Raw genomic sequence first — 25,899 nt, 5'->3', positions numbered from 1 at the left:
AGGAAACAAGTACAAAATGGGGAAGTAGAGGCCAAGCAGGTGTATGACAGAGAAGGAGACATAGCTAACTGCAGGTTGGGTTCCTCTTGCCAAAAATGTGACTGTCATTCTAAGCCACAGTAGCAGGAGGCTGGTGAGATCTGTAAGATGGGAGAAAATTATTCCACTCGACTCACTGTTAGCAAGTCCTCAGCTGGAGTTCAGCCTCTAGGAAGGTGTGACCTAAATAGCAAGAGATGAGAAGTTTGGAAAACATGACCCTTGAGGAAAAGTTGAGTAACTGAGTTTGTTTAAACTAGAAAAGAGAAGGCTAAAGGGAAACATAATAACTCTTGTAATACATAAAAGAAGATGGTCAACTATTTTTTATCTCCTATTCTTATTAGAGACAAGGAGAAATCAGACTAATTTCTTGTTAGAATAAGCACTTAGATTTTCAGAGTTAGTTTAGATATTCAGGAAGATTTTCTATCTTAAAGGATAGTAAAATACTCAAACAGGCTACCTAGGGCAGGGGGAAATCTTGTACAATTAAAGATTTTAAGGAAAAGCAGGACATAATTTGCCAAAATGATATAAGGATTGGTAGATCTTGCCTCAGAGCAGGGAGATAGATAAAATAACCATGTCATGTCCCCACCAGCCTCACACTCCTGTGATTTCTGCAGGAATCCCTGTTCAAGCTCAATAAAGCACAGCCCAGACCTTAATTGCAGTGGGGCAATGGTTCTCTGTGAATTCAGATTCAGGTAACCTTATTTAGTAGGACCATGACATTTATTTCTGGGACCAACCAGTCTGCAATGAGACACCCACACAGCAGCGTTCATCAGGATTTACATTTCTCCAGTCTCACCTGTATTTTTTCTTGTGTACTTTCTTCTGGTTTTGTATTTCTCCTGATGTTCCCATCATTCTGCCCTGCTCTTTCTCCTTCCCTGTGCTCTGATCAGGTTTATTCCCAGCACTAGTAAACATCTGATACCAAGTTATTAAAAAACCTTACCTGTATTGAACAGCTGAGCAAAGCTATTGAAAAGCAAAGCCATGCTTGATTTCAAACCCTTTGTCCCAGTGTCCAACTGCTATCAGTTACTACCTGGATCTCTCACCCTGAGTGCCCTTGCTCTACCTTCTGTGCCCCAGCCATCTCACAGGTTGGGTTACCTGAGTGCAGTCCTACCAGATACCTGAGACTGAAGTTTTTTAGAGCTTGTAAACAGATCAGAGACTTAATGACTGCATTCTTCAGCTCATCGGCAGGCAGGGGAGCCAAGAAGGTAAGTTTACTTAGAAGTCATCCTTGTTTGCCCAGATCCCTTGAGAAGCGTGGATGAGACCTGTTGTTAGTAAGCACAGTGAACTTTCCAGTAGCAGCCAGAATGACTCAGACACTTGCTGGGTCCTGTGCATGGCTCCGATATCAGAGGTGGTGTAGCTGTACCACCACAACACCCCCTCTGCACTAATCCAGCATCCTGGAGAGGACAGTGGGTCAGTCCACACAGGACACTGCTCTTACAGGGCCAGATGCCTCCAGCAGTGGGCTAACTCATCCCCAGCAAACTCAGGGGAAGTGTGCTGCTCTGTGCAGTGGAGAAGCGGGCTGCTCTGTGCAGCTTCAGCTGTGCACACACAGGGAAGAGAGAGCTGGGGAATTGCTCTAAAACATGCCACCCACCAGCAAAGCAAACAAAACATTAGGACCTTCACGCAGATGGGTTGAAAGTTGACAGGGGTGATGGCATGGTGCTTTGTTTTGAGGAAAATGGATGGATAAAGGCATCTCGGAATCACTGTTGGCTCCTGGTCCCTTCCCTCAAGTCTGTTCACCCAGCACAAACACCTGCTGCTCTGAGCCTCCTGGCTTACCAGGACAGACTGTTTTGGCACTCTCCACAAGAGAACAATCAAGAGAAACTTGAATCACAGCCTGCCTGAAATCCTTCCTCTTCTCCTTTCCATAGCACTGCCAAGGGCAGTGATGGGGGGACTTGCTTCCCAGGAAGATCCTGCTGTCCCCATTGTCGGGCCGGCAGGTAGTGCTGCAGAGCTCAGCCCAGGTGAAGCCCTCAGCATCAGCGTGCACCTGCAGGGCTCTGTGTTATCGAGGGGAACACAGAAGGACACATCCAAGACAGCTTCACTGAGGAGTTCTTGAAGGAGATCTGGGCATTTTGTGTGTGATTACTGCAGCTGGAGCCAAAACACATGCTGTCTTGGCTGTGTATTTCTATCAGTTATCTTATCTATGTACCTTACCTGGCTGCCTCACTGACTTAGGTGGAGAAGAGGCTGCAGTGTAGTGTGGGGAAGGCAACTTGGGCCTATTGGATCTCTGCCTTGGCTTTTGCAGGCACTGAAGATGCATTGCAGAGGCAGGTATTTCAGAGAGCAAGAGAAGGGCAGCGAGGGTGAGAGCCCTGTGGAGCTTGTTCAGAGCTCTGCCTTTGCCACCGTTTCCCTGAGACGCCAAGCAAGGCCCCTGATTTTGCACAGGGGGTTATGCCAAGAGGCATTTGCAGCCTTCCCAACTGACGAGTCAAACCAGAAGGCTGTGTCCGGAGCTTTGCTGGAAACCCTTCCGTAGGGCAATCCAAACCTCTTCAGTTCAACTCCAGCTTTTCATAGCTGCTGGAGACACATGGCTCCAGTCCCTCTTCAACTGCTTAGTCAGGAACGGGGGATCTTGGCAGATTCTGAGCAGGACAAATCTGGAGGGCAAAGAGCTCTCTGCCCAGAGCCATAGCAGGAAGAGGCACAGAGACAGGAGAGGGACACGCTGGGGCCGCCTGTCTTTTTCATCCTCTCCCTTTTCACAATCTGAACTCTCCTCCTTTATTGCTGCACCGCAAGTCCCACCTTACTGCTCTTCAGGTCCTTTTACTTCTTTGTGCACTTAATAAAGCTCTGTGTTTGCCCAAGTATCAGGTGTCTATTCAGCAGTGAGGAAATGTGAAGCTGTAGCTATGCCAAGATGTTCTTTTGAAGTATAAGGAAGCTAGCAGGTAATCTACAGAGAGCAGTAAAATAGCACCCTCTGTCCCCAAAGAAGCAAAAAGAGATTTATAATTAAATTTATACTTATTTCAGCAAGTAAGTCAGGCTGTATTCAGTGTAATGTATACAGTTAATCAGACACAACATGGTCCATACAAATGAGAAATCTCCTCTCCCTAGAAGTTTAAAAGGCAGCTACAACAAGCATTTAATATCACTGGTATGTAACAACACAACATGTTCTCCAGTGTTCACAGCCCACACCGCAGACCACGTGCTGGTAATCCGTCACTTGTTCCAGCTGCCCTCCAGGGCATATGGGTGCATATGTGTTCCACTGATCGAGGATGCCAATTAAACTCGGACACCAGAGTGAAAAGAGTAGGCTGATTTTACTGTTAATAATCAAAGGATATAACTAAGTACTACAGAAAATAAGCACTAGGAAAAATACAGAGTAGTACACTTACTTATTACTACATACAGTTAAGCAAAGCAATGCACCTAATCATTACTACACGATGGGGAGAATAGTGATTAAGATACATCACCACTTGCATACGTTACCAACATCCAGATCCACAGTCCCTCGTTGCAGTGAGGATTTGGAGAGCCTTTCCCTGCAAGTGGGAAGTCCTACGCGGTGCCTCCATCCGTAGGTGAGGCATCCAAAGCTGCGGCAAGCAGGTCCAGCCTTATATACCAAAAATCAGCAAGCCAGAACAATTTGCACCTTTGTTTTGAGCGGAAACATCTGGTTTCATCCTCCTGTTGGATTCCACCCAATGCCTGGCCAGGGCTCGGGGGGGGAGAACCACGGGAGTTTCTAACAAGGCCAAACACTTGGGTTCTCAGCCTTGAACAAGGCTGAGCAAGGGAAGTCGGATACACGTTCTCACAGCATTTCATCCTCACTACTGACTACATTTTGTCTAAGATCCATTTTTCACTAGTGAGCATACATATTTCATTAATGATCAGATACTAATAATTAACGCTAATGGTAATAGAGATTTTACTAATTAACAGATACTAATAATAGATAATGTTTAGTTGTGAGGTTCATCTAGAGGTCAATGTTGTTTCAGGCCTATTATTCAGATCCTAGCACTACAATATGTGACATCCCTCATTTCTGTTCTGTTCCTGTAGGTGTTCTCCATTTCTCCTGAGGAACCTGCCAGTGTCCAGGGCTCTTTCCCTGTGGCACAACTTCCAGGCAGAGGAAGACAACCACCAGCCCACGGCATGTGCTATAGCAATACCCCCAAACTTTGGAGACAGTACTGTGGTGCCTTCAGCCCTCCAGAGGTACACTCTGTCACCAGGACATGGCCACCAAGCCTTGCATGGGTAGTTCCACATGTCCTCATGTTCTTCCCTGAATTGTGTGCTTGCCTGACCTCAAAACAACCCAGTCACTGGGGCAGAAAGACTGGTCCAGTTGATGAATGCCTGTCTTGCTTAGAGCCTTGGACTCAAGCCATAGGCAGGCACGTCCACATTCCTGTTCTACAATCTATATTGAAAGGATGGGACATGCCTTCATGACTTGTGCTCTTAAAGGCTGTAAAGATTTAACAGGAGCAGTAACAGAGCATCATGAGAAGCAGCGTGAGGCTTTCATGTCAGCAGTGAGCAGGCAGTGTAAGGGTGATTACAAGGAGGAACAGAATGGGAGGCTGGAGGTTCAGTGTAAGCCACAGAAGGCAGCTGGCAGTGCCCAGGGTGCAGTTCCTGTGAGCTCTGCAGAGCTCTGCTGCTTTACAGCAACAGGCAGTTCTGCTCAGAGTAGCTACTAGACACTGGCTGGCATGTGTGCGGTGATTGCATGCAACAGTAAAACTTTGTTCATTGGAGAATGGCTGAGGGAGCATTGCTGGTTTTCATGGCTTAGAGCTATCAAATTGAGATTTACCTGGCCTTGGTGGGGTGCAAGAGGAGAGTAAGTCATAAATGAAATGTGTCTCCTGTTCTCTGAATCTCTTCCCAGGTCCAAAAGCACTCCTTACAGCACCTCACAAGTAATCTGTAGGTTCAGGAGAAAGAGCCTGTTATGATGTCCTGATGTCCTCTTTCTCTGTCCAGCCTCACTCTCTTCTTGAAATAGGATGCTCCTTTACCTGGAGCAATTTATCATGTGGCCTAGGATATGGGCTGGGACAATTACACAATAAAGTGGGAGGCTTGTATTCTAACCCTGTCTGCTAATCATCTAGAAAGTACTGAAGAGATTTATTAATTAGATTAATTAGATTTAAACATATAGATTGATGTTTCTTGACACCCTTTTACCTACAGTGACCTATACCAAGTAATCAAAGCTATGTCAGTGACAAGCACCTCCTGTGGTCATCAGCCACAAGGGACACTGTCAAAACAGGACACTCCTATGTAGGGACAAATATGCTTAGTATTTCAGGCACACAGGACATCTAGTTACTTTCTTAGAAGAGGAAGTAGGTCCCCATTGCCAACAGCCAACCAGGAAGCAAATTTGCACAGCCTGGCTTGGCTGACGGTGTGTTTGAGTGCTGCCATTCCTTGTATGCATTTGGCAATTAGCCCATGGTGCACTGAACGATCATGCAGCACAACATAACCCTCCTAGCTCGGGGGCTGCATGCTGTCTGCCCACAAACTAGACAAAGGCTGTAGAGGAGTTAAGCACTGTCTGGTGGAGGATGTCAGTGCAGACTGCTCCAGGACTATTTTTCCAACATGAAGACTTTAGAAGATGTAAGAACGATTAATGAGTCCTCCAAATTCAGTTGTTGGCACCAGACACCTGCAATATAAGATAACTGAGTTCTCTGTTTCCTTTCCTTGAACTGGGTGGTCTAGGTACCAGCTGTTTGTGCTTTCCTTTCCTGGTTGATCATTGGCAGGTACTTTGTCTCCGCAGCCTCCTCTGTAATTCTCCCGGAGAGCTGTTTTGTGCATCAAGATCCTTAGACAAGAGGTGTTATGTGAGTGGAAAGCTGATATGTCTTGTAAAAGGTTCTGGCTTATTAATATTATGTACACCTACAGCTATTATTGGTGAGGGTCTGCATTTTTTAAATGGAGTTTTTTTCCTCCGTTTGTTGTGTGTGCTGCCGAGCGGGCTGAGCTCTACAGTGCTGATGAATAGACAAAAACTGGGATGACTGTATCAAGAGAAACAAGTCATTAAAAAATGGGAAGACAAAAATAAAAGTGATTTTCTTCTTTTATTAACTAGCACAAGTGTATTTCAAAAGGAAAATCAAATTTTTAAATTAGCTGTTCAGAGTGGCTGCATGGCTCAGTGGATTGGCAGTGCTCCAGGGAGTCTGCCCCTTTGATTTAGTTGTAAAAGCTAACCAGGATGGACAGTGTCTGCTGGCAAAGATCACTGGGGGTCTTTCCAACCGGTAGCCACTGCCAGTCACAAAAGGAGAAAGTAGGCCTGGAGCGTCAGTCCTCTAGAGGGTTCTTCAGCTGTGTTCAGTTAGCTGGGACTGCAGACAGGGACTGTGGAAGCCACACCCAGGGCTGTCAATCTGTCTCTGCCCTTATGCAGCCTCAGAATTTGCAAAGCACCCCTATAATACCACTACAGAACAACTCCTTTCATTACGTGGCTAAGTTTTATTTCTGTTTCTCTACTGTTCTGTCAGTGTTACAAGCTGGGAGTGCCAAGCAGCAAGTTTGACTGCTCAGACAGAACTGAGCGCCTACATTGTACCTCTGTCTCTTGCATGCACCAGTGAGGGTGGGCAGAAGGAGCATGGCAGGTGCCTGGTAGAGAGACTCGCAGGCAGGAAGCTGCTGCTTGCCATCCTGGTTTCCAGAAGTATAAGGTCCTTTCAAATTAGAGAGACCCTCAAAATGCAAAATGCAGACATGAATCCTAAACACACTTGAAGCTTTTTTTGCTTATTCCTCATCCTGACCCCAAATACATTCCCAGCCCAAGTTTGAGGGGACCAGCCCAGCACTGGGATGTGGACTGGGACCTCTGATGTTTCACCAGAGGTGAGGGAGCAAAACACAGGGGCTTTCATGTGTGCATGAGCTGGTCTCTGCAGCAAGGATGTGCCTAACACGTCACTTGTCTCCTGATGGCCACCGAGTTACGCTGTATAAGCAGTTCCGTGCAGGTGGGACACACTGCGTAGCTCTGCTGACCGAACTGTGGGTAATGCCATTGAGGGAAGGTAATAAAACGTGTCCCAGTATGGCTGGAGACATTGGCCTTGCATAGGAAGATGGAACACATGACCTCTTAAAGACTGGCAGAGGTTAAATGTCACCTAGCATCTGAATTCTGTTCTCTTGCAGGTAAGGCTGTATTTCAGCAGCAGGCAAGCAGGTCTTTATCTTGTTGACCCTGCAAGCGCCAGGGGTTTGCCACAAGTTGACTTTTATACTGTTGGTTGTGACATAAACCTAAATTACATGCTTAGTCTGCAATGCTACTGCAGCTGCCAGTTTATCACATGCAGCGACATATTTCTTGTGTGCAGGAGTTCATAAATAGGACAGTTAATTTTGTCTCCAAGGAAAATGTTACTATCTCAAATGGAGGATGGCAGGAGTAACTCCACCAACCTGCTCTTTGGGGTCTCCTTAAGCTGCAAGGAGTGCATGGAGCATCTAGCCTTCACTTTCCAATGGATTTTGCTGCAAACTGGGAACTCATGCTAGCTTTGGAGACACTTTTATGAATAAATGTGAACCATTTCTGGTTTGTGTCAAGTTGTGTGCCTTTGTGGCAAGTATTTACTGTTAGGTAAACTGCAGTAGGTAGGAAGGTATTTACTCCATTTGCTTATGTCAGATTTATCTAAAATGGGGAAAAAATTGCTTTGAGTCAAATAAATGTTTTATTCAAGTTGAAACTTTTTCCTTTTCTTTTTAGAAAAATAGTTATTTTTTGACTGAAACTAAATTCTTTTCAAACACTGTTCTGGTACAGACATGTCGAATCAAAACAATCCATGATCTCTTCTGATTTGCACTTGGTTTTCTAGAGCTACTTTTTACTCTAAAAGATGAAAGGAATCTTTACTGTGGCTCCCAACTTGCCCGATTCTCTGGGTTTCTGTGGCAATGCAAGAGTGCTTTAGCATCAGACGGGGGGAACATACAGTCCCCAGCACTGAAATGCTCCCAAAGTTCTCCTCAGCCCCACCCAGGAAAAGCACAGGCAAGCTCCAGCTGTGAAAACCAAATTGTGCAGTCAGTTCAGAGGGGACAACTCCCCTGCAGACCTTATCCAAAGAAGGAAGTGTTCCTCTTGGTCCGAAGCCTCCGGGATACCTTGTTGTTTTACCCAGCTGGGGACTGAGACTGCAAAATACAGTGAGCAGGAAGTCAGCCTAGAGTCAAAGGGCTAAGAGAATCTGCGTTGGTAGAAGCTGCTTTTTTTGAGTAAAATCTGCAGAAATGTGCAGTGCTGTTGCATTTATGTATGACAGAAGCAGCACAGCAGAGTGATTAAAAGTCACGACCAAAGGTTAACAGGTGAGGGATATGAGCTGACGAATGACACGCAGTACGTAACATGTGCGATTATGGTTGGAAACCAGAGCCAAAACCTCAGATGGTTCAATTTAAGAGCATGCCATGGAATTCAATAAAATTATTCTGAGACCTAACTGGCTCCCTATCTTTTCATTCCCTTGGGGGTAGTAACCCCTTCAATATCTGCTTCTTTTGGCACTGGTAAACCAGGAGCTGATGCCAGGTGGCAGCCCAGCTGTGCAGCATCAGTTCTAGTAGACCAAGCCCACACCACAAGGAACAGCATGTCCTTGTAGACCCACAGGATGAGATCACAATTTGCAATTATCATGTGTTTCATTCTACTTTTTTAAAGTGGATATCCCAGACAAACACCTGTCTCAAAAAAAGCACTGTTAAACAATGAAATCTGCTCTGTAGGTCAGTAGATTTTGCACTTCGAAAATGCAAGTACCACAGGTTTTAAACTGAGAAGAGGGCAAACAGGTTGCCTGGTAGCAGTGAGCTAGCAAAAGAGCTCTGCATTGTTCCCATCACGGGAAGAGCATAATGGTGCTGGGAGTGGATGCTTTGGCTGTTTGCAGCTCCTTCCAGCTCTGGAAAGCCAAGGATTGCCAGATTGCCAGAAAGGGAAAAAACCCCAACAAATGTCAGACACCAGGTAGCAGTATCTGAAACCCCAAGAGCTACAGGAATCCCAGAACCTGCCTATGTTCAGCAGCCTCTATTGGGAGTAAGTTCTACTTGTTTTCTCAAAGGGGATCTCCCCAGAGGAGTGCTGGTATCTGAATTAGCTACTTCTCATCTGGAGGAGCCCCCACCTTTATGGACTGCATAATGCAGTTCAAGAGAGGGATTCAGCAATGGGGTGTTTCAACTATGAATGCTTTGCCAATATTCAGCATGCTGTTCCATTTACAGCTGGCAGACATTCATACATGGGCAAGGAGACAGGAGAAACACTGCTGTGGCTTTATGCTACTGCAGCCAGCTTTTCTGCTTCCAGTTAATTTAAAAATAAGCCAGAGTGGTTAGTCTCAGAATGGTGGTGGGGTGGGGTGGTGGGGCAGTGGGTCCTTCCTCTTTCCTTATATCTCTGAGAGACTCTTTCTACAGCCAACTACAGCTGTCCTGGACATGTGTCCTCTGCAGTTTCCTTCAGAGTGCATCCTCACTGCTGTCAAATGTCGGATTGCTATGGCCTCCCATATTTCCCTCTACTGATATTGCCACAGAATCTGAGAAGAAGGTTTCATTCAGAGGTGGCCAGGCTGAGTCCTGCTCTAACACCCGCTGCAGCCTCTTGTAATGGCTCTTTGAGTGGTACCGGAAGGTCTTTTTCAGAAGCAGCCATAAGGGTCTGTTCTCGATGACAGCCTCCTGTAAAAGCAAAAGCAAAAGGAAGATTCTGGAGGACATGGACAGCAGTTTTCCCTCTTCATCCACAGGACACACACGGGGCAAGGAGTGGAGACCCAGATCTCCCACCCTGTCCTGCTCATCCACAACCCTTAAATAGTCTTTTACTGACCACTTCTCATACCAGCTCCACTAGAAAACCAGGACCAGCTCCTCCTGACACTCTTCAGGATCTGAGTAGAAAACACCAGACTGCCCATATTGCTCTAGCCTGGGGCAGGGCCTGATACATCCCACTCACCAGAGGAAAGAAAAGGTGGTTGGGCCTTGCATTGCCTTATATCTGATCATTTAGATGTTGGGCTTTGAGGAAAAACAGTACAGGTGAAGTAGCAGCAATGGCTCCTGTTTTACTAGGTATTCCCAAGCTGCGTTGACGAGGAGGGAGAAGGAGTGAGACCTGACCCTTTCGTCTCTCCAATTAGTGCTGACAGGTACATTCAGTGAAGGATGCTCACCTCAACAAGGAAGGACACAGCAAGTGTGACTGCAAGCATTATCACCATGGAGATCCGCCATGTGGTAGGGGTGCAAACAAGCTATGAAAAAAGCAGGAGAAGCTGTTCAACAATATGTGTATGCACTAGACACTGATGGGAGCTTGTGTCATAGAATCATAGAATCATTTAGGTTGGAAAAGACCCTTAAGATCACTGAGTCCAACTGTAAACCTAACACAGCCAAGTCCACCACTAAACCACGTCCCCAAGTGCCACATCTACATGTCTTTTAAATACTTCCAGGGGTGGTGACTCAACCACTTCCCTCAGCAGCCTGTTCCAATGCTTGACAACCCTTTTGGTGAAGAATTTTTTCCTAATATCCAATCTAAACCTCCCCTGGCGCAACTTGAGGCCATTTCCTCTTGTCCTATCATTTGTTACCTGGGAAAAAGAGAAGGGCACCCACCTCGCTACAACCTCCTTTCAGGCAGTTGTAGAGAGCAATAAGGTCTCCGCTCAGCCTCCTCTTCTACAGGCTAAACAACCCCAGTTCCCTCAGTCACTTTTCACAGGATTTGTTCTCTAGACCCTTCGCCAGCTTCACGTCATCAGAAGCCAGAATCCCACACCGGCTGTACACTGCTGATAAGCCAATATTGCTACTTGTCTTGAGGAATTATTGATAGATGCTTTTAAACCTATGGTGCAGCAGAGAGAACTGTACTCCAGAACTGCAACAGGAAATCTAAATGCTTAGTTTCTTTCTAATATAGGAAAATAGTTCGAAATCTGAATATTTCAGCTCCAGCTTCCCACAGCTGGCAGCACCAGCTTTCTGGCTGTCGCTCAACTTATTTTGGAGATGCAGCTCAAATCCAAAATTTGGATCAGCAGTTTCTCCAGGGCAAGGCTATTGCAGAGTTTCTTATTGCCACTCCCTGCTTTTCTCTTCTCAGCAAAACCAGTGTATTGCCTCCAGACAGCCTGGGAGTTTTGCAGTTCTCCCCAAAGGCATTTTAGCCCCTCACAGCTGCAGTGCTGACAATGCCCTGTGTCACCACAGTCCACAACAGGACTAAGACTTGCTTTAAAGTGCCATCTCGTGGCAGATTCTTTAACTGGGTCTGCCCATGAGCCGCTGCTCTGGAAACAGTTACACGGTGAGGCAGCTTTAGCTAGGCTGCTTGGCATTCAAAATCCAGGCCCATAACCCTTGTCTATGTTTCTCTTTCCATGTTTCATTATTTCCAGTTCTAAATCCACTTGCTAACTGTCACGCAAACATACAGGACTGGAAGCACCATCATGCTCAGTACTTGTTATTCAAAGCCACCACACTTCATCATTCTGATTACAAATGTACTAAAAAAACCAGCTGTGTTTGTTCCTGTGACTCCTACAGGGCTGTGAGAGTGTCACAGTGGAGGAGGTTAACATCTCCCAGCCTCAACATACTAATTGCCAGGTCCACAACCCTGTCCTACAGCCGCTGTAGATCTTATCCTTCCCTTGCATTTTCCCTAGGATGGATTTGCACAAGGCAACTCCCAACTTGCATTCTGCCAGACTAAATAAGCCAAGCCCTATTGTATTTATTAATCAAGAATCAAGATAGATCATTTATTGCCATGACAGCCCCAACTAGTCTTTCTCTACAATTGTTCTAAACCCAAATGCTGCTTTAGAAAAATGCAGGCTCTCTGAAATTTAAACAGGGAGCCTGAAAATATTGGGGACTGAGAACTGAGAGCTGCTGTGAGTGCCGACTGGCAGATCTTTGCAAGAGGATCTGTGTGCAGAGTAGCACGGCCTGAGAAACACAAGCATGGGGCTTTAAACTTGCAGGGCCTAGCCCCTTTATTCTCCTGGCTTCACAACTATCAAGCCACCAACATACCAAGCAAGGTAAACCTAGTCATGTCATCTTCTGTTGTATGGACAATGCACTGAAACAATCAAAGCTGCATGTGTAGCTGTCCAGGCATCAGAATGCACAGGTCTTAGTTTGGAGCTACCGTATCTCCAGAAGGTTCTTCAATCCCATCATCTAAAATCCATCTCTGAATTTGATTTGTTTTTAGAGGTACTATGTACCCCTGCAGAAGTCTGTGCCTTCTGTTAAAAACAATCCCAGTGCACTTATAATGGGACTGGCAATAGGAAGAAAACCCACCTGGGAACAATACTCACATCCATCTTAGAGTAGAGGTCATCAATATCAGCAAACACCAAGAAGAGGCAAATGCCCAGCTGCCCTATGAGCACCAGTATGAACATATCTGAAGGGACAAGAACAAGCAAATAAAACCACAGGTTTATGAGCAACCTCAGCTGCTTGCCTTTACTACAGAAAATTGTAATCATTTTCAGTGTCAAACAGTCAAAAAAATAAACACGGGATAGGAAGGAACTTTTAGCAAAATAAAAATGAACAGACTAAAATCCCAGCTTTACTCAGTCAAGTAGATATATGTGAGGCTGGTACAACCCTTGTAGCCACAGATTTAAAATGCCAAATGACTATTTTGAACATTTGATCTGACCTCTCACATCTCAGAAGCCTTAGAGTCTACCAGTGAGTCTCATTCTGAGCTCAGTGTCTCCTGTCATTTAGAAAAATGTCCAGGATGTAGTCTTGCTCTTGTTGATATGATTAGGAACTCTGTTCTCAATTACAGTGATATCAAGATTTTGATCAAGATTTTCAGTGATATCAAGATCTAAAAAGTCTAAGTAATGGAGAATCTATTGCCCTCCCTACCTGTAGGCAAATGTTCCACTGATGAGTAAATTAATTTTCTCTTCAGCTGGCATGCACCAAACTTCATCCCTCAGCCACTCACTCTGGTTTTGCCTGATTCTGGGAGACTGATGACCCACACTTCTGCTATCTGGGACGAATGTCCCCTCCTCCCTATAACTATACAAAAACAGCAAAGCCATGAAACCTGCATTTAACTCTTCAGCAAAAAAAGAACTGAACAGAGCTTTGCCTGAGAGACAGCTGCAGGATTTGTCCCACAAAGAAAAAGAACAGCTCTCCTGTGCCTCACTGCAAATTCCAGAACTGCCACAATCACATGTGCTCATCTTCCCTTCAGATGACAGTCTTTCAGAGACAGAACAGACCTACCACACTTCACTACAGCCCCTTCAAGTTATTGCCTCCTTTGATGTTTCCTCTTTAAAGAAGTTACTGGTTGTGGAGTTAGCAAATGCGAAACATCTCTGGTTCTAGAATAGGAAACAGGGCCTCTGCAAATGCACACACTTCATTGTATGTTTTCTTCTGAGATGAGCCCAAAAGAATGCCCTGAACACGACTTCTCTCAAATACTGCTCAACCAGCATGCTTTGAGGAGACAAGCATAGGGCTTTTCCAGAATTATTCTAAAGACTAAAGCAAAGTGAGACCACCTATCTCTTCTTGAGATGCCTTATTCAGGCTGCCTTAAGCAACACGATGCTTCTGCCAGCCAACACCACCTTCCTGCTACTCCTTGAAAGTTTTTATCAAACTCCATTTTTCTGTTTCAGAAATCCAAATGCCAGGTTTTTAGCAGTACAGATGCACAAAGTGTGGGCCCAGCTCAGAGAGCTGCTGGTCACAGGATGCCACTGGCACTGAACTTCTGAAAAGGTGTCCTTTAGTCATTGAGAAATGTAATGTTGGGCTCCTGCTTTGTTGGCTGGCATCACTTTGGACAAGTTTTAATTTTTCCCTAGTTAACTGACCTCCGGTACTCACAGATCCCTTCCTCTCTCCCCATACTTAACAGTTTGTGTAGATGGGTTGCCTGAAAGGCTTTCCCTTAGAAAATACTAGTGCTACGATGAGGCAGTTGATGGTACTTAGCAGCCACACTGTGGTGTTTTCATAGCTCTTGTAGCCATTGTCCGTTTGCCCGTCAGCTCCATCTCTCATCCCATGGAGCCCCGGGCTGGAAACAGAGGAAGAATTCTCCATGTGGTTGTTCACTGAGGGGCAGGCGCTGAAAAAGAGTGTCACACTGGTTAGTGAATGATCACTGTCCTGGTTATTTCCACCAGCTTCCACTACCACTACCAGGAATCCTCCCTCACAGTCATGATTTGCTCCTAATGTCACAAGGATGTAGGTTATTGGCAATGTCCTCAGTCTTACCCACTGGGTTGAGCTTTCTGAACTTGGCAGAGCCTGGGCTCAAACCTGCTTGCATACCCTGGTCTTCCCTGCAGTCAAATACTCTTTGTGCTCAGCAGCATTCTCACCACATGCACTGTGCTGCACAGCAGACTTGCTGGAGAGCTTAGGGACCTGCAGACAACACTGGTTAATGTGTTTGCACCCTGTGGGGAAGCACAGCCTGCAGCTGCTGATCAGCCCTGTAGTTAAGCTGATCAATAGTATGATTCAGACCTGTCCCACTAGGACTGTTCTGTGTCACCCAGAGTCCCAAGAGGGGGCGTACCTGTGTATATCACTCTTGGAATACCAGGGCTGCTCCTGGACCACCACAAACCCAAAAATCTGCATGCTGAGGCTGAAGAGGATGTTAAGTACAACAGAGAGCAGCAACGGGGGTGAGATGAGTTGGCTAGGAGGCCTGTAGGGAACCAGCTTTGGATAGGCACCTGTGAAACTCACTGAAACATGGACAGACATGTTTACTAGTGTGTCCAAGATACAAGCAGTGCTGCTGTATATTACTGACTGTTATCAACAGCCAGCACATTTAAAGTCTATAACGTTCTTTATAATACATACGAATATTATCTCAAGTACAAAATACAGAGTTGTCTTCTTACAAAATCTTATTGGTCACAGAAGAGGTTAATTAATGGCATCTGACTATCATGAGGCATTTTTGGAAAATAAAATGTTGGATTTTATTTGACTACTGTCAGGCCCAAGGATTACAAAGATATGATCAAACTCTCCTGTTCTCTTTCTGTCACTTGTCAACTGTGGCTTGGGATTTTCTGTTGCCCATGTTCTGTGGATTCTCCTAGACTAAGCAGCTACTGCCTGGTTATTTGAGCTGGGAGAGGCCTGCATTAGCTGACACAGCAGGTTTTCCTCTGTTCTTAGGTTTAACAAAATTATCCAGACTTTGAGTAAAAGAGCTATACAGAAAGCCTTGATGCAGTGTTCCAAATGGGCTACTTACAGCAAGGTAGCTTTTGGCACCTGGTATTGTGGCTGCCCCTTTTAGGCTTGATTTAATCAAGGCCTTTTCCAGTTGTCTGTGTTCCAGCAGGGATAGAAGACAGCTGTGGTTTTGCTCTATGCTTTACAGGCCCCTGCCCTTGCCATTCCCGCTTCTAAACCTCTCCCTGCATTTACTCTATCTCAACAACCCTGTCTCTCTCTTCCCCTCCAGCACTGGTTTCCTCTCTTATTCTTGGCTTACAACATCCTGCCCTGTAGTATCTGACACGTGTCATTTCTTTCTTTTCCATTTTCTTTCCTTTCGTGCCTCCTGCCTACACAGCTTCAACTATGAGTTGGACTCCAAACAGTCGATCCCTACACTTTTTCATTTGGGCATCTATCCTTAGGTATCTTCTTAATCTGCCTTCCTAAACCAACAGGGAAAAGCCTGAATAGACTTTTCACTGCATTAGGACTGTTTTTACTCCTTCTAGAGATAACATCCCAGTTATCAACAACCTACAAGCTCAGCAAATGCACCACTAAGAATTGCCCATTTTATTTCAGAGCTTTTCTCAAACAAGACACCTCCTTAATCCAAACATCCTGTACTCTATGTAGTCTCTCTTCCTTTCTGTACATTTCTAAGGAGGTGAAAAATATTTGAGATCATTTCTCTCATTAATAGATAGGATGACTAAGGGGCTTACTTGTCACACCAATTACAGTGGTAATAGCCAGATCTTGGAACAAAAACTGGTAATTCCCAAAGGAGTTTAGTTGCTGAAAAAAGGAACACAGAGAAAAAAATCACAAATCAGACATTTGCCGTGGGCTTGTTTATATTGTCTCCAGAAAGCCATATTATTTAATGCTCTGCTGTTTGTTCTGAAATGCTACTCAGCAGATAAGGGGACCACACAATCCACCACCCTGCCAATAGATTCATCATCACTGGGCCTTTAGTGAATACTCTCATTTTGTACACTGTTCAGAATAACAATGCTTGCAGTTCACTAAATGCAATAAAAAAGAAGGCCACTTGAAGAGATGTGCTCTCTCAGTGCTGGGTGACTTCTGAATGCAAAGCCCTCCTCTCTATTTGGGAAGAAGCCATGCAAAAGTGATTTAAGACACTGCAGGGGATTTTGCTTACTGTCAAGTTAATTCATGCTTTAAATGCTGAATAAATTGCAACAGCATATGCTTACACCAGATTCTCCCTTTCCACAGACATATGCCCTCATCCAGAACATTTTTCAGTATCTCAGCCTTCTTTTTGCCTAGCTTGGATCTTGAGCCCACTGGCTCAAGTTAATAGGAAGAATCCTTCCAGTTTTCAGCTGAGGGTACAGGAGGACCATATGATCACGCCACAGAAGTTTGCAGCTCAGGTAAAGGTAAAGCTCCATACCCTACTTTTATTATGGCTTTTATGCCACGTTTGTCCTACAGGGGAGTAGTAGCTCATCCAGTTCAACATGTTCCCAAGACATACCCAGTACAGTAGGAGAACGCCAAGGTACTGAATGGTGCTGTACAGTGCCATGTACTTGAACATGCAGAAGGAAGTGACGAGGGCAGCACGGCCTTCCCTGTGTGAAGACATGAATAAAAGGCAGCAATCAGGTGATGGATCTGCTCCTGTCGCCAGTCCTCTTAAAACACTGTTGAAAAACTAGGCAGGTGTCACAAGTAGAGAAGTCTCTGCCAGTATCCTGCTAGGAGGTGAAATAAATAAAATCTGGCCTGAATTAAAGTAAAACCTTCACTTGCAAAAATTTGCTGCAAGCAAAAGGGCTTGATTCCAGTCATCTATCTTCCCAACGCTACAATTTACCCCAGCGAGTTTTCCTGCTGACATTAATAGTGCAAGTAACAACTCCATATGAGGAAGTACAAAGCCAAGCAGCTGCTCAGTGAGTTCAAACTAACAAGACCTCTCCTCCTGCAGTGAACATAAGAGTATCCAATGAGGGCCACACACTCTCCCTGGTTATTCATCTGCCCCAGTAAGCAAAATCAGGATCCTGGCATAACAGATGCTAAGATTTTGCTTGCGTAGGGTATCAGAGGCAGGGCCTAACAGTAGCGTACAGGTTGATTTGCGAACATTTGATTCAGCTTTATGGAGCATTGTTCATTTTGCTATTTCTTTTGCATTTAAAATACTGCCACAATACTGACATAAAGCTCAGCTGTAGATAACCCTCCTCCTGTAGTTCTGAGGGAATTAATATATCTTAAAGGAATTTCAGAAGGCAACTAAGCAAATGGTAATTTCAAGGTCAAAGATACGTACATTCTGACCTGGTGGGAATACCCAACACTAATATTTGAGAGGAGTGGGAACTATCTCCTTTATGAAATAGGGAACAAAAATCCATGCTTACCTGATTAGCTCTGGCACACATGCTATGCTGGAGGTTCGCGATGTGAAAGGTGAGGCCACAGACGCTTCCTGCTCCGACAGTGATATCCCTGCATGCGCCACTTTCAAAGCCTGAAAGTCACATTCTTCTTCAGCACTTACAAACCAGGAAGACACAGCCACTGACATGTCAGCCAAGAAGTTACCCCTTATTACAGGATGCGTTCTGTGAACAGCAGTCCCTCTTCACTCCCTGGGTGTGCTCCACCCGAAAGGTTCCTCCAATGGGATGTGGTTGAGGCATCGGGTCCAGAAGAATGGGGTGACAGCATGGTAAAGTCCATTTTCCACAGACCCCAAAGCCATCCACTACCAGCTGCAGAAGACAGGTTTGGCTCTGCCTCCTTTGTCAGCACTTATTTACAGTCACACCTTATGAAGACCGTCTAGGTCCTCTATTTGCTTCCCTTGGGAGAATCCTTGGGATTTTATGTTAGGGAAGTGAGTGCTTCACTGCCTAGGTGGCATTTGTCTCACTGCCACAACGATGTGTGAAGTCATGGAGTGAACTGAACCTGCCCAGAAGGGAGTTATGGGTCCCTCCTGAACATGGACCCTTCCTTTTGGGAAAAAAAACCTTCTTGCACTTCTAAAATGTGCATTTACAAAAACCTTGTAGGGGTACAGCTGTTCCCTATAGAAACTCCTCACCCTAGTCTTCACCCCCAGACACTGAAGATGACAGAAACCCCAGTGGAGGATCTGGAGAATCCTCTGGGGTTTTTGCAAAGGAAATTAACAGTCCTTGAGACCACAAACTGCAAAAATCTCTGCCTACGACAGCTCTTGCATGGTAAAGACCACACTGTGGGATCAGGCCTGAATCAGTACTGGTGCCAGTACAGCTGCTCTCTGAATAAGCAGTGCATTCCCATTGCCAGCATGTGCTCAGTTTGGGATATTCTACTGGCATTGCATTCATTTTTTAAATAAATATATTGTAAAGAATTTTCACTTACCCCGCAGTCATTGGCTCCATCTCCACACATGCCCACAAAGTAACTAAAAAATAAAGTGACCTACAGTTCAGTTCTGGGGAAAGTGAGACCTATAAACAGGAGGGAATCAGAGCCTCATCCATGCAAATCATTTATGCAAGTTGTGTGAGTATTTTTTAAAGCCCTTCTGGAAAGCTGAAAGACTGAAATACAAGCCCAGGACTCTGGACTGTGCATGCTCGCACCTCAGATGTGCCTACAGTAAAAAGTTTCTGCTGTGATGGACTGAAGAATATATTAGCATGAAGTTTTATGTTCACTACAGTGAACTCAGTTTCCCACCCTCACTTGGTTTAAGGTCAGCCATAACAGAGGAAAGGACTAATGGTGACAGCCCTGCTCAGAAAGGAAGTACTGCAGGCACTGGTACCTCACATTCACTGGGAACAGACATGAATGGGGACTGTGCTTTGGGGACCAGTCCTGTGGCAGAAGCAGCTGGAGTAGAGAGAGAAGGAGAACATGGGCTGAACATAATATCTGGACGCAGCTCCCCACCCTGAGGCTGAAATAACCTTGTGAAATGATGAGTCCTAAAAGTAAACCCTTATATCTGCAGCATCCAAGTAAAATCAGCCTAGTGCTTCAGGAGCTGACTCATTTGTGTCTTTTACTGCTGAGGCCTGAGGGAAGTTCAGTGCAGGGGAAGTTCTCACTGGGAGGCATTGATGGTGGTCCAGGGAGGCCAGACAGTGGTTGGGGTGCTCACAGCTGCTCACACCAGGCTGATAATCTGAAACAACGTAAAATTTACCCTGCTACAGGGCAAGCCCAGGGGCTAGATAGTCCAGTGGGGGTCTTCAAAATACTTGGGAAACAACTGAATAACAGGGAACCAGACACCTGAGACTCAGGAATATATATACACCTCTGTGACTGTGAGCAGCACAGGGCACACCAATCTAGACTGACCTGCCATGTTTTCTAACCCATCACACTGAGTCAGCAATAGTGCAGTAAAAAGACTACTGACATCAGAAAAGCTGCAGTGCTGGGACATATTCCTAAAAACCTTGGGTAGACAAGTGCCCCTCCTTCAGGCCCAGAAAGATAAGTAAGAATGATGGATGATGTGAACAAATGAAACCCAGAATCATAGGAGTGTCAGATCCTTGATGGGTTGCCAAACCAACATGGACTTCAGTGTCTCTTCTTCAACAGGCTTTTGGAATTTAATTGCCAATCTGTATGTCTGTGGAAGTTTCAGGTTTGTGCACTTCCAGAAGGAAACGCTATGTTAGACAAAAGATTTTACTAGAAAAAGCTTTTTTTTTTTTGCTAGGAAAAGCTATGTTAGACAAGCTTTTACTAGGCTCTTTTCAAGCCTGGAAATTCATCAAACACTTCGTAACTCTTAGTGCTCATTATGAACTTACTCCAGCTTTTGAAACTCTTCTACAAGGCTGGATTTCTGTCCAGGAGACATTCTAGCAAAAACTGTTCCATTCAGCAGGAGCTGTAAGGAGAAAAAAGGAAGTGATTTTTAAGAACTTGAGGTAAGAGTCACAGTGATTTCAGTGATAATCTGGAATAGAAACCACCAAAAATTCACATTTCCAAACAACTGATGCTAGATTCCAAAGCAGGAAAGGCTGATGATCAAAGATGAAAGGTACCTTAATTAATATTTTGAAAACATAACAGTCACAGTAAGGACAAGAGGCCTGGTGTGTTATTTGAGTTACCTGATGAACAAAGATTACCAGGCAGGGATTTACTAGCAGACAATTCATGAGGCTATTGTTTCCATAAAACAGACAAGTCATGCTGAATTGCACGCTGTGTAATACCAAGTTTTCTCCTGTTCTTCAAAACATGACAGAATCAGTGCTGTGCAAGGGCCAGGCATATGGGCACAAATGTTTTAAGTCATATCCTCACACCATGAAGCAGGTCTGCTTCTCTCACATGCAGAAAAAAATCCAGAGGTTTTCAGACCCTTCCCCATACATTAATATCAGAGATTCATCCAGCCCGTTAAGTATTTCAGTATTAGAATTGTTCCCAAAATAGGTCCTGGTACAGATCTCTTCAGCAAATTATATCAAGACAATCTGAATCTACTGAACAACAAGCCTACTCCAGTTAAATAATCCAGATTTTACCTTTGGAAGTAAGGGCCTGAAATGCTGCGCTACAATTTGGTAAGATTTTCCACACATGGCAAAATGATACTGGCCTGATCCCAGTGCCAGCCTGATTCTTCGTTCAGTCTGACAGTCATCCTCCTATAAAATAAGACAGAATGAGTGCTGCTCCCCGGCCCTCAAAAGCTACTACATGCATTTACACAAGCACTACTACAGACAAAGAAAAGGACATACCATGGGGAGGGCACTTGTGAAGATCTGGGTTCAAGGCCCATTGCCTTTGCCTGGATTTGTAAAGGGATTTAGACCTATAATGCCATTCATTTCAGTGTGAACTGGGTGCTTCATATGTCTTAAAAGCTGGCCCTCGGCATTGCCACATTTGACACAATTTATGTAACAGTGCCAATCTGGTGGGCTGCACTGTGAGTGAGAGGGGCTAGAGAGAGAATACGGGCACGATAGCTAGGCATGCTTTTTTGCAGTGAAAGACAGTGAAGATGCTGTTCAGGTTGAGCTTTGGTAGAAAGGAGCCCCTCAACAGCCCCTGCAGAGGTGTCCTACCATCTGCTTGACTCTAATTTTTCTCAGAGAAGAGTCAGCACCTTCAGACATACTCTTTAGGGAGGGAGTAACTGGTCTTTGTCTCTGTTTCTTTGTGAAGATGTTTGCTGAAATATAATTCCTTAGCATAGCTAGCCCATGTTTTACTGTGTACATGCAATTTCTCAACAGTTAATCTGTGTTTTAATTCTGTAGGTATGGGGAAGTGCTAATTCTCTACCTGCTTGAACAGAGCTGGTTCATTTAGTGCAGTTCCACAGATTTTAAGTCCACATCTACGCTATCAAATTTACCTCGCATGGAAAGAAAACATCCTTTAAACTGGCATCAGCTAAGCATAAGGGCTAGAGACAAATCTTTCCTGGGTTTCTGCAAAGCTGTTCTCAAACCTAGCTAGGCAGTTAGCAAAAATGTATTCACAAGATCCTATCCTAGGAAGAAAGCTCCAGGGGAGTACATTTTTATAAAGATCCCTTCTTTTTAAACACTTTTCTAGCACATAACATTCTGACATGCAGACGATGGTGAAAGATGGGTCTCTGTTATACTAGCATAATCCCACTGCATTATTTAAAGCATTCCAGTTTAGTTTGTTTTCCTGCTTCTTATATGCTCACCAAGCTTCCGTAATCTTCAGTTTTGTTTTCTTCTAGTGGTTTCCAGGTTACAGATGCTGAAAAAGATCCAGGTATTTTGTTTGCTTCCACAAGAATCACTCTGTTTGTTGGAGAAATCATCCCAGCATTTTTGGCAACAGTTACAGCTGTCTGAATGTTGTCACCTAGAAAAATCAAGAGGAGTGTTATCTAAAAATTTCTGTAATGAGCAATTGTTTATGGAGGAAACATTAGCCTTTTCCTGATTTCCAAGTTTTCAAATATATCTGCAAGAATCGGTAAGATTTCAGTGTATGTGCCTAACAAAGTTTTTGATAAAGATCAAAACTTTGCAGATGAGGTCTGTCTCAATAATTTAATGTATTTTCATCAGGAGATGAAGTATTTTCATATTCAGCTTGAAGAAATACAGATGGGGAATGTGTTCCTAGATTATGTGTTTTAGATAAAAAACAGTAAGGGATTCACTGCTATGTTGCTGTTATTATCACTGATTCTCAACAATGGGTCTTAGGTGGCTTTGGTGTAGGATGTGTACTGAAAGGGGTGAAGCCCAAGAAGACTAGATCTGTGTGACTCCTGGAAAAATGTCTCTGGACCATGGAAAAACTGGGGGTTATCCTACCCAAATCCAAACCAGCCCTTCAAGAAAAAAAATGGGATAAATAGGGACTGGTAGGCACGAGTTACCATATGTCATAAGGTTCAGTGATTTGTCGTGGCATCCATGCTCCATCTCTGCTCATTCATGACAAAAGGATTTCATGAGGCCCTATAAAGAAAGGATCTTGCATGACATGTCATTGTGCATGTCATCTGATAACCTTACCAGGGAGAACAAATGGACTCACTGGAAAGCATCAGAGGAACAGGAAGGCTCTGATCTGTGGTGAAACAGGGACAGACCAAGAGTTAGGTATCTGACACAAGCTGATGAAGTTGTCAGGGACATAAGCCTGCATGATTCAGCTTATGTCATTATAACAACACAGATGCATCTTGGACTATAATTTTCTGAAAGATACAAATGCCTGTGCCTTCCTACCAGTGGTGGTAACAAAGCAGCAGACTGTTCACTCGGACATCGTTGAACTCCCTGGCTGGCCAGTGGCCACATAAATAATCCCCCCTTTTTACATACCTGTGACCATAACACTTCTGATGCGAGCAGCACTGAGCTCTTCCAGGACAGGTCTTGTCTCCCTCTTTAATCGATTCTCCATTATCAGCAGACCCAGGAATGTCAGATCAGATTCTACCTCTTCCCTAACAGTGAAGAACACAAACAGATATAATTCTTCTTTTTGCCTTTGGCTTGTTTTTGCATTGAATTTGCTGATAGCCAGTTATAACTGTTAACCATCCCACCTAACTCAAAAGAATTAAAATAACTTGTTAGTTTTCAGCAGTCCCAGGCCGTCTGTCTTTTGTGATGCTATTTCAACACCAGCAGGGTTGGCTTCCCACTGGCAGCAGTATGGAGGATCTTCACTTGATATTTCATCCTTCTGTTCTCTTCTTTCCTTATTCTAAAGAATGAGTGCAGTACACAGCCAGCTTCCAGCTTGTGTTTGCTTAATTACCAAATCAAAAAAGAGCCAATTTCGACCTACCTGCTCCACATAGCAACATGAAGCCTGATGGGTAAGTTGGACTGTTTTCCATTCATGCACCACCCTTAGCCAGCATGAAAACTCACCCTGAATTTCCTGCAGGATTCCCAAACTGTGGTGGTCTGATTTGGAAAGTTCATGCACACTAGTCCTTCTCATTTGAGGACTGTACAACAAAGAAACACACCTTAGTAAATGTATCTGCTACTCTTGACAGTAGGGCCTGAGCAAACAGCATGTGGGAACTCCAGTTGTGTTGTCTCCTACTCTTTTCTTTATACCTGTGCTATTGCTGCTTTTACAGTTGAACACATGCAGTAGAGAACAGAGTTTGGTAAGTGATGCCATCCCTGAGTCATAAACTAGAGGTCTCTTGGGGAGACATGTTGACTCTGAAGAGTCTGAAAAAAAGAAAAGCTTTCAAACATTTATTTTAGCCACTGTAAGAAGGAAGGAGGAGGTGATGCCAAACACCTGCATGGCAGGCAGAGTAGCTGAGTCAGGTGGTGCCTGAATAGTTACTGCTTTCACAGCAGATGTTGTGTTCAATCTCCAATTTTCTTTTTTCTCCTGGCAGTATACATATCATGCATGCTATAACTGCACACACAACTGCAAACTCTGGGCCATATCACTCACGTTTGCCCACTGGGTTGAATAGGTCTGTCACGACACCTGTCACAAGAACTAAACAAACCACTTGCACTTTGCCTCAGTGTCACTGGCCCTTTCAGCAAAGCAAAAAGGCCTATGAAAGAACAAGTGAGCCCCATTTGGATTAGGACCTGCAGCTAGTAAACAGAGAGGACAGCAGATGCTAAGTAACCACAAATGTTTCATAAGGGATGTTTCTGGAGTATCACAGGCAAGAGCTAGAGGGATTTGGGTAAAAGCATATGGATTCACATGTAGGTGTTCTTGTGTGAGGCTTGTGGAAGACTAATACCATGAACGCAGCAGAAGGGTTTGCTGGCTTCTCTAGAATCTAAAGAGAGCTAAAGCTAGAAAGCTAAAGGATTGGACCAAGATAGCAGCAGAAGATAGTCTGCTGACTTTGACTGGAGAACAGGTGGTGTAATGGGGTCATCTGCTGCCTTTGCTTAATCAAGGAGCCAGGATAACAACAACAACAACAAAAGACTTCTCTTCAGCTGAAAGCATGGATAAATTTGCAAGGAGATTAGTAGAAATGATGCACTGAGTGAGGGGTGTACCAGACTTCAGAGTGCACTAGAGTTATATTTTCTATGTTGGTCCAAAGTTAAGAAATGTGTAAGGATTCTGGGCATATGCTATAAGCATGGGGTAGTGAAGTGCCCTCTACACATTCTCAGACAGACCTATATCCAGATAGTAAATCAGATTCTCTCTGGCCTGAATCTAACAAAACTCTACTACAGCACTGCTCTTGGCAGGGGTGTTGTGATACTGGTACAACTATGTGAGGCACCACTAGCCCATGGCTGAATGTGGCTGATAAGCAGCAGTCTATGGCTTACCTTGTTAGATTAGTAGATTGCTTCCCTGGCTGTAGAGATTTACATGCCAGTCCGATGACCCTAAAGCCCTTCGCTGTGTAGAGCAGAAGCTTGCTTTCAAAGTTCGATGGGACTGTGCAAAAGAGGAAAAGACAGTTCATCAGGGCATTTGACTGCCTTCTAATACAAGGAAGCCTTGGAGCAGGGAAGGTTCCCATCCCAGAGGGCAGGCACACCTAGAGTCTACCAATAGGCCAAGGACATCAAGGAAAGCTTCTGAACTGAACTTTGCTCAATAAGAAAATCATTGCCTCTCCTCTGTCACTTTGCACTTAGGATCCTAAACTATGCTGGCAAAGACTTACCTTCCTCCAGTGAGTCATGAAGGAGCTGCGCTCTTCTATCAGCCCTCCCAAGGCTTGGAGAAAAAAGAACTTTTTTTGGTGTATACTGGACCAGTAGACAACTTTTCCAAATATCTATTCTGGCAGAGACTGTACACCTTGTACAAGAGTTGGTACTTGCTTTTATCTCTTAGCAGTCTGTCTTTGCTGAGAAGGGCTGTATGAGAGCTTAGCCTTAGACTTGGAGCACAACAGAGAGACTCTAACTTTTCAGGCTG

The 25,899-nt window shown here is 44.6% G+C and overlaps 1 protein-coding gene across 12 annotated transcripts in view; it reads right to left on the bottom strand.

Moving 5' to 3' along the window:
• Positions 1-7,831: 7,831 nt before the first annotated feature.
• LOC141927114 (putative cation-transporting ATPase 13A4) overlaps positions 7,832-25,899 on the bottom strand; it is a 44,095-nt gene continuing 26,027 nt past the window's right edge. For 4 of the 12 annotated variants that reach the window (XM_074833943.1, XM_074833946.1, XM_074833948.1 and 1 more), the window contains 15 exons: positions 25,299-25,410; positions 23,328-23,452; positions 22,187-22,350; positions 21,021-21,143; positions 20,292-20,371; positions 18,877-18,919; positions 17,880-17,989; positions 16,985-17,081; positions 16,197-16,269; positions 14,804-14,978; positions 14,130-14,344; positions 12,543-12,631; positions 10,368-10,448; positions 9,818-9,870; positions 7,832-8,316 (listed from right to left, as the gene is read on the bottom strand). In XM_074833943.1, the coding sequence (XP_074690044.1) occupies positions 8,007-8,316; positions 9,818-9,870; positions 10,368-10,448; positions 12,543-12,631; positions 14,130-14,344; positions 14,804-14,978; positions 16,197-16,269; positions 16,985-17,081; positions 17,880-17,989; positions 18,877-18,919; positions 20,292-20,371; positions 21,021-21,143; positions 22,187-22,350; positions 23,328-23,452; positions 25,299-25,410 (1,850 nt within the window). In that variant the 3' untranslated portion in view covers positions 7,832-8,006. Of the gene's footprint in view, positions 8,317-8,807; positions 9,871-10,367; positions 10,449-12,525; positions 12,632-13,113; positions 14,345-14,803; positions 14,979-16,196; positions 16,270-16,984; positions 17,082-17,879; positions 17,990-18,073; positions 18,234-18,876; positions 18,920-20,291; positions 20,372-21,020; positions 21,144-22,186; positions 22,351-23,327; positions 23,453-25,298; positions 25,411-25,899 lie in introns of those variants that run through there. The other 8 variants (XM_074833944.1, XM_074833945.1, XR_012624301.1 and 5 more) reach the window with 8 other exon arrangements.

The sequence above is a fragment of the Strix aluco genome, chromosome 9, assembly GCF_031877795.1.
Source record: "Strix aluco isolate bStrAlu1 chromosome 9, bStrAlu1.hap1, whole genome shotgun sequence".
Taxonomy (NCBI): domain Eukaryota; kingdom Metazoa; phylum Chordata; class Aves; order Strigiformes; family Strigidae; genus Strix; species Strix aluco.
The sequence above is the reverse complement of the archived record's forward strand: the minus strand, read 5'-3'. Positions and strand labels throughout refer to the sequence as shown.